Genomic DNA, 12,712 nt, shown 5'->3' with positions numbered 1-12,712 from the left:
CGCTTGACTTGAAAAGATTCACTTCATTATCATAATGATTATTTTAGAAACTAAAAGTATGCCTTTCTCTCCATTTCAGCTCTTTACTTCTGTGTTTGGAGTGGGATTGAAGACGTCTGAGAAATGGTTCAGAATGGGTTTCAGAACTCTGAGTAAGATAAGGTCGGACAAAACCCTGAAATTCACAAAAATGCAGAAAGCAGGTAAATTGTGTCTCCTAAAAACCTCACGTTGTTGCCATGGGCCAGCCAGGTTGTGGTAGAGGTCTGTCTGTGGTACTTCAACTCCAGTCTCAGGGAACCAGCTCACTTGTTTGGCCTCTTTTCATACTATGGTTAAAAGCTCAAGCTTTTGGCATCAGTCAGATCTGGATCCAAATCCTGGCTCCAGCATTTCCCAGTTGTGTGATCTTGAGCAAGTTAGTTAAAATCTTTAAGCCTAAATTACCTCATCTATAAGAGGGAGGTAACATTGGCACCTCAGTGGGGAATAAATGAGATACACAGGCAAAGCCCTTAGCACCAGGCCTGGCACAGAGCCTGTCCCTTTATCCAGATGTCAAACCAGCTTGTGCAGTTGATCTGGTTCTTACTGAACTGACTCTTCCAGACATTTGGGTCCTTGCTGTCTCCCTGGGTGAGAAGCGTGAGTGAGGAGTCAAGGGCAGAGAGTCGACATGGAGGATTGGGGAGTAAAGAATACTTCAACAAACTAGAGCTGTTGCCTGGCACAAATGGGACCTGCTTTGGAAATTGTAAAACACTAGGGCATAGAAGGGAAATGGTGGAAATCTAGACACAGGGTTGATCTACCCAACCAAGACCTGTTAACCTGAGAAGACTGTCTTGAGTCAGGCATCTGAAAACCTGGAGGGGCCTCCCAGAGGTTGAAGGTGGCTTGGTCACTTCCGTTTAAGCAGGGTCCCAGTATATTTTTTTAAATGAAGATATGCCAATACAGGGTCAAAAAATTGTATGTGTTTTAAACATTCACTTTTTTTTTTTTAAAGATTGGCACCTGAGCTAACATCTGTTGCCAATATTTTTTTTTCTTTTTCCTTCTTCTCCCCAAAGCCCCATAGTACATAGTTGTAGGTCCTTCTAGTTGTGCTATGTGGGACACCACCTCAGCATGGCTTGATGAGCAATGCTAGGTCTGTGCCCAGCATCCGAACCGGTGAAACCCTAGGCCACCAAAGTGGAGCGTGTGAACTTAACCACTCAGCCATGGGGCCAGCCCCTAAACATTCACTTTTAACATGTAATATAATTGTGATTTGAAAAAGAGTCATGGCCACAGTGTCCTGAGCACTATGGCTTCTGAGTTACAGAGAATGATGAATTCATCAGCATTTTTAATGATATGAAAGTAAGGGAATCTTCTACAAGAAGAGATCAGAAAGAAAAAGAAAATGGCTATCTTTTGTTTAAATAATGAAAAGAAAGCAGCAGTGGGAGAGGAATTAAGTCAAATCCCTTGGTGGGTCACACCAATGCTACTACAGAAGACACCTACCTATCTTTCATAAGGTTGCTAACCTATGAAGGATTGCTGATAAGCTTCATAAGATGCCACAGAAGAAATAAAAGAGTTTAAGAGAAAAAGACCCCATGCTTATATCCTGGGCTCCTGAAATTGCACATTTAATAAACGTCATTTACACCAGTTCTAGAGACGCCATTATAAAGAAATTTACATAAGTATTAAACACAAGTAGTGTTTAACTTTTTTAATAACTATTTTAAGTAGTTTAATAAGTATTAAACACAAGGCTTGGAATGATATTAAGGACTCTCAACACTTAGAGAGAAATTGGGAGGCAATGCAGTGTTTCATGGAGATGAAAACCCTTATCAAATGACACCAAATGTGCTCAGGATCTAAGTAGCTTCCAATTTCCCAGCTTGGTAGACTGGATTTTCCTCTTCCTATTGAACTCTTCCACCCCAGCGAATAAAGTAGTTATTATCCATTTAACCAATCAGTGATTTCCATCAGACTCTTTAATGCTCTTGTTTTATGTAGAACTGAAGGAATGCCTTCCTATTATACTTATACCTAAAAAAAAAACAAACCAAAACAAACAAAGAACTCCTGGGTATATGCATCCCTTGTAACAGCACTACAATGAATGGAATTGTCAATGGGAATAGTTTCGAATACTGCAAAGGATAAGCTAATTAATTGCATTCGTTTGAAGTATGATCCACGGGTCAGATGGAAAACCTGATTCAATTTTACTATAAGGGCACTTGGTTTTAGTCTTAGTCTTATGACTTAGACTGTCTTTAGACTCAGTCTTCCTACGTCTTGAGGATTCACCTCCTGTACTGGCCTTGAAAAGTCAACGTCTAAAATACAGCAGAATGTATATAACACTATGCAGTGTAATAAGTTTCTTGCGATAAGTTAACCTCCCACCATACCAAAAAGGAAAGCCAATTAAGTTGCTTTCACGGGTGTCAACAAATTATCAAAGCCTCTCCAAGTTCATTCCTCGTATCGGCACATGTTCTTAAATTGTTAATCACGACTTTTGGTTTATGTACACCCTGAATAAGCACAGGAGTTTTACAGTACCAAGTGTGTTGTACTTTGAATATCAGTCAAGATGACAATTTTTGTATCAAAAAAGAGTCTAAATGAGCATAGCTTTTTATTTTTTTCACCTTAGTAAATTATTTAACTTTATTAAATTGACTTTTTTATTGTGGTAAGAACATTTAATATGAGATCTATTCTCTTAACAATTTTTTTTCCCATTGGTAACATAATTTGTTTGTCCATTTCCTGTGATGAACACTTATTTCCAGTTTTTGACTATCATGATAAAAAAAAGGTGCTACGCACATTCTTGTACCTGTGGATATATGTCCTCATTTCTCTTGTGCATATAGCTAGGAGTGAAATTTCTGGGTCAGAGGATAAACAGCTATTTATTTAGCTCTAGTAAATACTGCCCAATGGTTTTCTAAAGTGGTTGAAGCAATTTACACTCCCGGTAGCACTGTATGGGATTTTCAGTTGTTCCACAACCTCACCAACACTTGCTGTTGTCAGTCTTTTCAATTTTGTCCATTCTAGTGGGTGAACAGTGTGATCTTATTTAGTTTTAGTTTGCATTTCTCTGATGACCGTTTCAAGTACTTTTTGGCCATTTCCTCTTCTAAGAGGTGCCTGTTCATGTCTTTTTTCCCTTTTAGAAGTAGATTGTTTGTCTTTTACTTATTGATTTGTAGGAGTTACTTTATGATCTGGATGTAAGTCCTTTGTCAGATATATGAAAAGCAAATATCTTCTCCCAGTCTGTAGATTGCTTCTTCATTTGTTTAATGATGTCCTTTGATGAGCATTAGTTCTTATATTTAATAAAGTTCAAATTGTTAATCTTCTCATTGTACTTAGTGTTTTGTGTGTTCAGTTTCAGAGATATTTGCTTACGCCCAAGATCATGAAGATATTTTCCTCTTTTCCTTTGAAGCCTGATTCTTTTTAACTTGTGCATTGAGGTCTATGATCCACGTCACATTCCTTAACAAATTCTTAAGTACACAGTAGAGTACTGTTAAGGATAGACGCAATGATGTACAGCAGATCTCTAGAATTTACTCATCCTGCATAACTGAAACTTTGTACACTGAACAAAAGCTCCCCTGAAGCATTGCTTTTTCGATTAAACTCGCCACACACAAAAGTGGCCGCATAGCAATTAAAAAAAAAAAGTGGCTTTTTACAAAAAAAAAAGAAAAAAATTTTAGGATTGATATAAAAAACAATAGTGTTCCACAAGCAGTGTGGTTTGGTGTTAGGCACAGTTTATAGAATTTATCGAAGTTTCATAAACAGCCAAAGTAAAACCAATGAATCATTGAAGTAGTAATTAGTAGAAATTTATTGTGCACACACCAAAAAGTTTGCAAACCAGGAGTACTCCAACCAAAACATGTGGTGAGGCTCAGGGGTATATTGTAAGGCAGCTTATAGAGTGAGAAAGTAGGCACTGTTTATTCTTCACAGCGATTGGTTATAATATTAGAATTTTCAGTGGTTACTCATATCAACCTTGGGAAACAGTTTTGCTTATGATTTCCAGAGGCAAAAGCAAGAGATGACCCAGGTCAAGTTAGCCTTGCAAAATAAGCTAAATTAAGCTTTGTTTGTATGACTAAACTGGTTTTGTCTGCTTAGGGAATTTTCAAGGCTGGTCTCCTTTTGTTGTTTTTCTAACAACGTATTAGTTTGAACAACATCTCTTGGTCCTGCCAACACGTTTCTGCAACTGTCGCTATTTAGAGATAATATGGGAAGTTCGAATTTGAGAATTTTGTGACTATGATGTTCAAGCCAAATGGCCTCCCTGCCTTCTCCCTCCCATGATCCTGGAGGCGAGAAATAAGGATTAATAGATTTGCTCCATGTCTTTCCAGAGGGCTAGTGATGGGTGAAACTGCAAGAAGTAGACTTAAGTTCATCAAAATAACAAATTTTTGATGCCTCTCCCTTTTTTGGTGAATACAATTAAGATCTACTCTCTTACCAAATTTCAAGTATACCACACAGTATTATTGACTATAGTCACTGTGCTGTGCATTAGACCTCCAGAACTTATTCATCCTGCGTATCTGAAACTTTGTACCGTTTAACCAGTCTCTCCATTTTCCCCACCTCCAACCCTTTGTAATTACTATTCTCTCTCTGCCTCTAAGAGTTAGACTTTTTCAGATTCCACGAGTAAGTGAGATCACGCAATATTTGCCTTTCTGTGCCTGATATATTTCACTTAGCATAATGTCCTCCAGTTCATCCATGTTGTTGCAAATGACAAGATTTACTTCTTTTTAAAGGCTGAATAATATTCCATTGTATGTTAATTAGCTTGATTTTGGTAATCATTTCACAATGTCTACCTATATCAAAACGTCATGTTGGGGGCCGGCTCCGTGGCCGAGTGGTTAAGTTCATGCGCTCCGCTGCGGCTGACCAGGGTTCGGATCCTGGGCGCGGACATGGCACCGCTCATCACGCTACGTTGAGGTGGTGTCCCGCATCCCACAACTAGAAAGACCTGCAACTAAGATATACAACTGTGTACAGGAGGGTTTAGGAAGATAAAGCAGGGAAAAAAAAAAAGATTGGCAACAGTTGTTAGCTCAGGTGCCAATCTTTATTTAAAAAAAAATCATGTTGTACACTTTAAATATATACAATTTTTATTTGTCAATTATACCTCAATAAAGCTGAGAGAAGAAAAGATAGAGCTGCCCAAACAGACTTTACAGTTAGGAAATGGGCTGCCTCTGGAGGCGTTATTCTCATTATTAGAAAGATTCAAGCGGCCTTTGAATGACTCCCTCTTGGCAATCCTAGCTAAGACAGCAGTGCCGTATATTGAAGGACAGATGTCCCTCAGGCTCTATGAATCTCCCCTGCACCCCTGCTCCCCTCCTCTGCAAATTTTCATCCCAATTCTTGGAGATAAGGCTCCCATCTCCTTTGCTCCTCCACTCTATGCTTCCCTCCATAGGTCTGTGGGGATAACCAAGTTACGAAAACAGCTCTTCATCACAACGACTCTCTCTGAGTTCTCATTTATTCGTGGTGGCCAGACAAGGAAGCAACAAGCCAAACCACCAAAGACATTTTCTATCTCACCTCAGACACAAATCTACCTTCTTCGTCTTCTCAACTTTAATTTTTTAATGCATCCATCACCTTCCAACCCTAAATCTTCCCATCCCAAATCTTCACGCATTATCTTTTTAAAATAATAGGGCATAGCTTATTGATCAAGAGGGCTGGTTCTTCAACAGGAAGTCAGATTTGAACAGCTTGGTTCCCAGAGGGATATGAAATATTGTCTCCTTCTTAGTCAGGAAATTGTAAGCCTCTCAGTCAGAAAGCACAGAGCCATTGTTAACCTAAAAAATTCACAACCAAGAGAACACAGATTACTCCATCACATGCGAGGTGTCGCTCTCTCCACTGACCTGTCCAATGGCCTCTCAGGATTCCTCTATTATGAAGACCTCGTCAGCTGTGTGACCAGAGCAGAAGCAGAGGCGGTCAGCGTGCTGGTTAAAGAGGCCGTTTGGGCGTTTCTGCCTGATGCCTTCGTCACCATGACGGGAGGATTCCGGAGGTAAATAATGAGGGCTTTTCGTGCCTCTCCTGCTCTATCACCGTCAGTGGCTCCCTGTTTTTAGAAGTTCAGTCTTCCGAATGTGGCACAAAAGGCCTTCAGGGATTTGGCACTGGTGTCTCTCTGCAGCCTTCGCCTCCTGGACCTCATGTTTCACTCCAACAACTCCAAATAGCTTATCATTCTCTGCACACATGGAGCTGTTTCTTGCCTCTGTGACTTTGCTCAATCGGACCCTTGTGCTTGGACTGGCTTTCCTCAAATTGTCACCTGGCTGACTTACCCTTTAAGACTCAGTTCAGATGCCACCTCCTCCAGAAAGTCTTCCTTGACTCCCTCTTCCCTGTGCTGGGCTAGGCACCCCGACTCAGTGCTCCCTGGACAGCTACCAAGTAGCTTGTTTGTATGCATGCTTTCCCCACTAAGTTTTTAGAGCTTGGTGCTGGTGAGAACCAGTGGACCGGTTAAGTCAATAAATGAATGAACTCTTCACAGAGATGTGTGCAATTTTTGGATATTGAAGTCTCCATCTCAGAAAGAGATTCCTCCCCCCGCCCCCAACTCTCCCTGTGGCCCTCTTACCTGTCGGCTGTTGACTGTTCTGCCAAGCCAGGTTTGAGGTGAGGGAGAAAGTGGGGAGAGAGGATCGAATCTAAGAAAATGCCCTTAATCTATGTCATAATTCCAAGAGCCTGATCTAGATTTATGTGGATATAGTTCTTGGTTTGCTTGTTGTCATGCTGTGTGTGTGTGTGTGTGTGTGAGTGTATAGAAGAAATAATCTTCTTCGTCACCTTTTAACCGCACATACATGACCATATACCTACTATGTATGATTTTTAATTTTTCTATGTCATCAATTTACTTTGCAATAAGTAGAGTTGTGCAACCAAGGATATTTTGCTTAAAAAAAAAAAATCATGAGCATTTTGTGTTGCAAACTTTAGGCCCAGGGCATAGAAACAAAAGTGACTTTTAAAAATCGAGAGCTAAAAAACTAATTGGTTTCCATTTTACACTATTTTTTTTAACAGGGGTAAGAAGATTGGGCACGATGTAGATTTTTTAATTACCAGTCCAGGATCAACAGAGGAAGAAGAGCAAGAACTTTTATCTAAAGTGATAAACTTATGGGAAAGGAAGGTAGGAAGAAAGATCAAAAGTAAATGTTTGGATGCTCAAGCATTATATTAATACTGTTGAATTTTATATGCTATTTACCTTGTGTAATGACCATCTAATTGATTCTCAATTGTTTGCAACACAATTGTTGCTTACACAATGCCACAAGGCATGCAATGAGACGTACCTGCTTTGGGTCCCAGAGTCCATGTTATGATGTTGTTTATATACACTTGTCCTATTATCAAAGGGGCCAAGAGTGGTGATGTCTTTGTATGGGACATGCAGAGGCATTAAAGCCCTAAATAAAATGAAAAGCATGTGCTGTGAAGACCTGGGAGGTGTGAGCCGGGGCGGAGCAAGCTTAGGGGTGGGGCAGGGCTGCAAAGACTGGGATAAGATCAGTCTAAGAGGTGTCCCTGGTGCCTTGAACTCTATGCTGGTCAATAACACCTTGACTTTGTGCTGAGATGGGAAGAATAAAACTAATTAGGGCAACCTGTGCCCAGCAGAGGTCAGGGCTCAGAAGCCCCCACCCTTTGAGGAGATCAGACTTGCCACAGGCTACCTATTGTCCAGTGGAGGAAGCTAAGAATGACCCTGCAGCCAAAGCCACCTACAATGCTCCGACTCCTGCCCAACTCTAGTGAGAGCTTCACTTCCCAAAGAGACCAGAGGGACCTACCCCTGGAGGCCCCAAGGGCTGAGAAGACGGGGGCTGGTGCTTTTCTGGCATAGCTTCATCTTTCCTGTGTGATCTAGCATCTGCTGGATGTGGACCAAGCTCCCTGATATGCTAGAGAGAGAAGACCTGAGATAAAGTGAGAATAAGAAACACATAACCCTGGAGCCAGGAGCACCAGAAGTGAAGACCCAGCTTTGGAACCAGATCCAAATTCACCCGTGAGGCCCACTCTGTCCCTCTCAGGAGAGTGGACCAAAGGCAGCCAGGAGCCCTGAGACAGAATATAATAGGCCAAGCCAGGGAAAGGCAGGATGAGCAAGAGTCAGCTACACCTGGGCTGGCCCCACGGCTCTGCTCAAGCAGGGAAGGCAAAAGATTTCATGGATAGACAGCAAAAGTCATGGACCCTGCTGGCTGAGGCCAGGGTGGAGGGGCGGGCTGCCTGGCTCCCCACCCTGGGGCTCCTGCAAGCGTGGACCTTTTGACCCTGGTTTATAGGCACCACCCTCCCCATGCTCTGAGACTATCCCAGTCCAAGATGAGGATGGGGTGGGGACAGGGTGACAAGGAGCCTTCTTTCCATTAGTCTTTCCTCAGTTTTGAGGCAGTCACACTGCTGGCCCCAAGCAAAGAGATGGGTAGGCACCGGGGGAGGTTGCCATTAAGCACGTGGGTTTTAGATTTGGCATTTTAAAAGCACAACCCTGCTATTTAATGGCTGTGTGACTTGGGACACTTAATCTTTCCAAGCTTCTCTTTCCTCATCTGTAAAACAGGGATAGCAAGCCTCTCTCATTTCGTTAACGGGGCGGAGTAACTGAGAGAATTAGACAAAGCACTTGGCAGGGCCTGAGAAATGGCAAATGCCTAATAAATAGGGGCTATTATCATGATCTCTCATGCACAATTACTTATTGAACTCTGCTGGAGACCAGGCCCTGAGCCAGGGGAGGGGCCCCGGGAGGGAGCAGGTGCAGCTGCTCCCCTTCACTTGCTGACAGACGTGACCTCGGGGAGGAGACGCTGTGGGGCGGTTGGGTGTCCCAGCTCAGCTGACACCGGCACCCCCGGGCCTGCCCCCAACACCTCGGTTGTGAAATCAGCACACGAGTTCTTCATGTTGGACTTCCACTTCTACTTGATCCCTGCCATTATTACCAAAACCTGCACTTTCTGGATTATAAAGATTATATACAACACACGGGTAAATACATCTAATGTTTTAAAACCCTGGGGAGCATAATGAACAGCTAATGCACATGTGTGTGAACTGCCCATCAGACGAATCCAAACATGATCTTTGTAGGAGACCCTTGGTCAGGGATGGGAGAAAGGGAGGGAAGAGCTTGGAAAGGTGGATTTTGGGGGAGGTCGCCATCCCAAAGACTCCCTCAGCCCGAGTTCTCAGTGGCCACCAGCCCTTCGCCGTAAGAGGGGCGGGCTAACAGAGCATGGTTTGGGTTCATGCTTGGTACAGGGCCCCCAAGTGTTCCACGTGGCCACATCCCCAGTTCATGGAAGCGCCAAGAGACTGAAGTATTGACAATCATTAGAGGGTAAAGAATACACTCACTTTGAGAAAGAGATTTGACTGAATAGGGTACTCGGTCTTCTGAGAAGAGGTTGGAGGGAGTTGAAACCAAAGGGCAGATGGAGCCTGGCTCTCAAATACAGGAGGTCCTCATACTCCAGCCTTGCAACCCTCCCTACTCGGCTGGGAGCACCTGAGACTAAGTGTCAGGTGATGGAGCCTCTCTCTTTGTGAGAGGGAAGCTGAGAGCTGAGCACCTCTCTCCTGCCCCTTGTCATTTACCCCGAGAGCCAGCTGCTCCATCCTCGGGAGGGAGGGAGGAAGGAGCAGGGAATGCCTCCCTCCTTGTCAGGGGTCCCTCAGTGGCTCACCTTCCTAATCCCTTCCTGGGGGAGGCACTGAAAGGCTGCGGTCTGTCTTTGAGGACAGCGCAAGGAAAAGTATCCCCTGCTCAAAGCTGTGAGTGCAATTGAAACAACGTCTCTTGGAGCGCTGCAGAAGAAGTGCAAAACATTTCCAATAACAATAATAAACTGAGCCAGTCGTGCTCAAAGAGTGGTCCCTGGACCAGCAGCATCAGCGTCACCTGGGAATGTGTTAGACATGCAAATTCTCACCCCCCTCCCCATCACTCTGGGGACAGGGCCCTGCAAACTGTGCTGTAACAAGTATTCCAAATGCTTCTCATGGTACAATTCGAGACCAACTGACCTAAAGAATACATGATAACAAATCACACACCCTAACAGCTATGACTGAATTATTTTGAGGTTATTTTGTCTTTAGTTGCCACTCAGATTTAGCAGTTAATTGCATATTTCTGCCTCTTCCTACCCCACGTCTGCCCTGTGTATAAGGAATTCCCACCAAGCAGATACGTTGGAGGATGGCAACTTACTGGACATATCTTACAATCACCTGTTAACTTTCTGACTAGGCAACAGCTAGATGAAACTCACTTTATCTCAGTCTCCAAGGCAGGCAGAGGAACAATCTCAAATTGCCCCCTAGAAAATGGCAAGTCGTCCCCAAAGTGAGGCTGAGCCTACAGCCACAGTGCTTCGAGCCAGGTAAACCTGGTCATCAGTATAATATAATATGGAGGAATGCTGAGTCAAAGCAGCCACATAGAAACAGCACAGCTTTTATTCATGGTCGGTTTGTCCTTAAAGAGGTGAGTCAAGTTGCTGATCCGCCTGGTGATCAGAAATTGGGGGGTGGATTCTCTGGCAGCTTTGCCATGAAGTAGCCTTGGCTGGGCCTCTCTAATGGCTAAATCCCTCTGTTGCAGGGGACAATACACCCTCTCTTTAGCTTTCTCTCCTGGTGTTGCCAGGTGGGCTCACAGTACAAGGACAAAATACACTCCCGCTCTGCTCGAATCTGCAATGCCTTTGTTAAGAGCGTTCATTAAGAGCCTGGTATAAAATCTTGGACCTTGTCCACTGCGGACTCTTCCTGACATCTTTCTGTTTGTTTTCAGGAATTACTTTTATACTACGACCTCGTGGAGTCGACATTTGAAAAGTCCAAGTTGCCTAGCAGGAAAGTGGATGCTTTAGACCATTTTCAAAAATGCTTCCTGATTTTAAAATTGCACCATCAGCGAGTGGACAGTGGCAAGTCCAGCCAGCAGGAAGGGAAGACCTGGAAGGCCATCCGTGTGGACCTGGTCGTGTGCCCCTATGAGAACCACGCCTTCGCCCTGCTGGGCTGGACCGGCTCCCGAGTAAGCGCTACCTAGATCTGTAGACAGCATTAGCTTTCCAAAGGACACAGGCTGGGTCAAGGGACAATGGCGGCGGGGGCAGGGTGACAGCGAGGGAGTGGGGCCCAGAAACCTCCAAACTGGGGCATTCCCCCTGCACATGGTCAAGAGAGACAGATTAATTTAGAACAGTTATTCTCAACGTGTGGTGCCCTGCCCAGCAGCATCAGCCTTACCCGGGACCAGGTTAGACCTGTGAATTCTCCACTACATCCCAGACCTACTGAATCAGAAACTATGGGGTGGAGCCCAGCAATTTGTGTTTGAAAAGCTCTCCAGGTGATTCAGATACAGCTAAAGTGTGAGACCCACCGAGGTCGAGAAAGCGGCAAGGCAGCCAAGAGCACAGGTTTGGCTCATCCCAGACCTGGTGACAAGCTTTACTCTGCCTCTTACCAGCTGCGTGATCTTGGACAAGTTCCCTATGTCCTTTAAGACTTAGTTTTCCCATCAGGAAAGTGAGGACGATGACCTCAGCTGCTCCCCTGGGTTGCAGAGAGTCGGTGAGATGAAGCTGGCAAAGCCCTCAGCACACACCAGCTACATGAGTGGGCAGTGCTCCCTGAGCGGGGGCTCCCAGCTCTGCTCACGTTATAGTCACAGAGCCGGCGCCCATGATTTGTCTCATTAGCATGCGCTCCACCCTCCAAACTAAGCACCCCACACTGTTTCACCAGTGTCTCAGAGTAGCTGGCTGTTGCTTTGAGTGAAATGAGTCCTTAGAGGGTTTTATATGGATGAATGACATAACATGAATTGTCCTCAACCTAAACGTGGATATCTACAAAGATGACAAACACGAATGGCGCCCTCTAGAGTTCTGCAGTGTACAACTTGCACAACTGTATGCAGCAACCTTGGGCCAACCTCCGAAGTCTGTTGTGACCAATGATACAGACCGTATTACGATCACCCCTGCTCGATGTTCACCTTTCTTCATCTGAAACATAAGACAACATCCTCGCCCTGCCTATCTCACAGGGTTGCTGTGAGAAACTAAAGAGGTTTCAAAGAAGAAGGCAGAGGGGTGCAGGGGAAAGAGCCTGAGCTTCCGGACTCAGGAGTCTGAAACCCAGCTCTATCCCTGACTGTGTGGCATCGGGCAGTTACTTAGGGTCTCCAGGCCTCCTTTCTTCATCTGAAAAATGGGGCAGATAACAGCTCCAGCCTCACAGGATTGTAATGAGGATTACAAGAGACAGTGCCTTCATCTTAGCCCAATTTTGAGTCCAATAGTGTACTTAAAACTGTTCTTTTAGAGCTGATGTGAAACTCTCTGACAAGCTGTTAAGTACTAGCAGGAACAGAGCAGATCAGAAAATCAATACAAAGGAAGGAGTCAGCCCAGCGCCTGGCACAGGGTGTGCACTGCGTACGTGTTAACTAGGATTTCTGCCACCACCTTCCTAGCTGGTCTCTGCTTCTGCCCTTGCCCCCTACAGACAACTGGTCCTGTTAAAACATAAG

The 12,712-nt window shown here is 44.3% G+C and overlaps 1 protein-coding gene across 2 annotated transcripts in view; it reads left to right on the top strand.

Annotated features, from left to right (window-relative positions):
* DNTT (DNA nucleotidylexotransferase) overlaps positions 1-12,712 on the top strand; it is a 32,818-nt gene that overhangs the window by 16,509 nt on the left and 3,597 nt on the right. For both annotated transcript variants that reach the window (XM_070609377.1, XM_070609372.1), the window contains exons 6-9: positions 80-203; positions 6,007-6,139; positions 7,174-7,282; positions 10,961-11,206. In XM_070609377.1, coding sequence (XP_070465478.1) covers positions 80-203; positions 6,007-6,139; positions 7,174-7,282; positions 10,961-11,206 — 612 coding nt within the window. The remainder of the gene's footprint in view (positions 1-79; positions 204-6,006; positions 6,140-7,173; positions 7,283-10,960; positions 11,207-12,712) is intronic.

Source organism: Equus przewalskii, chromosome 1, assembly GCF_037783145.1.
Source record: "Equus przewalskii isolate Varuska chromosome 1, EquPr2, whole genome shotgun sequence".
NCBI lineage: Eukaryota > Metazoa > Chordata > Mammalia > Perissodactyla > Equidae > Equus > Equus przewalskii.
Note: the sequence above shows the minus strand (reverse complement) of the source record. Positions and strands in the feature narration are given on the sequence as shown.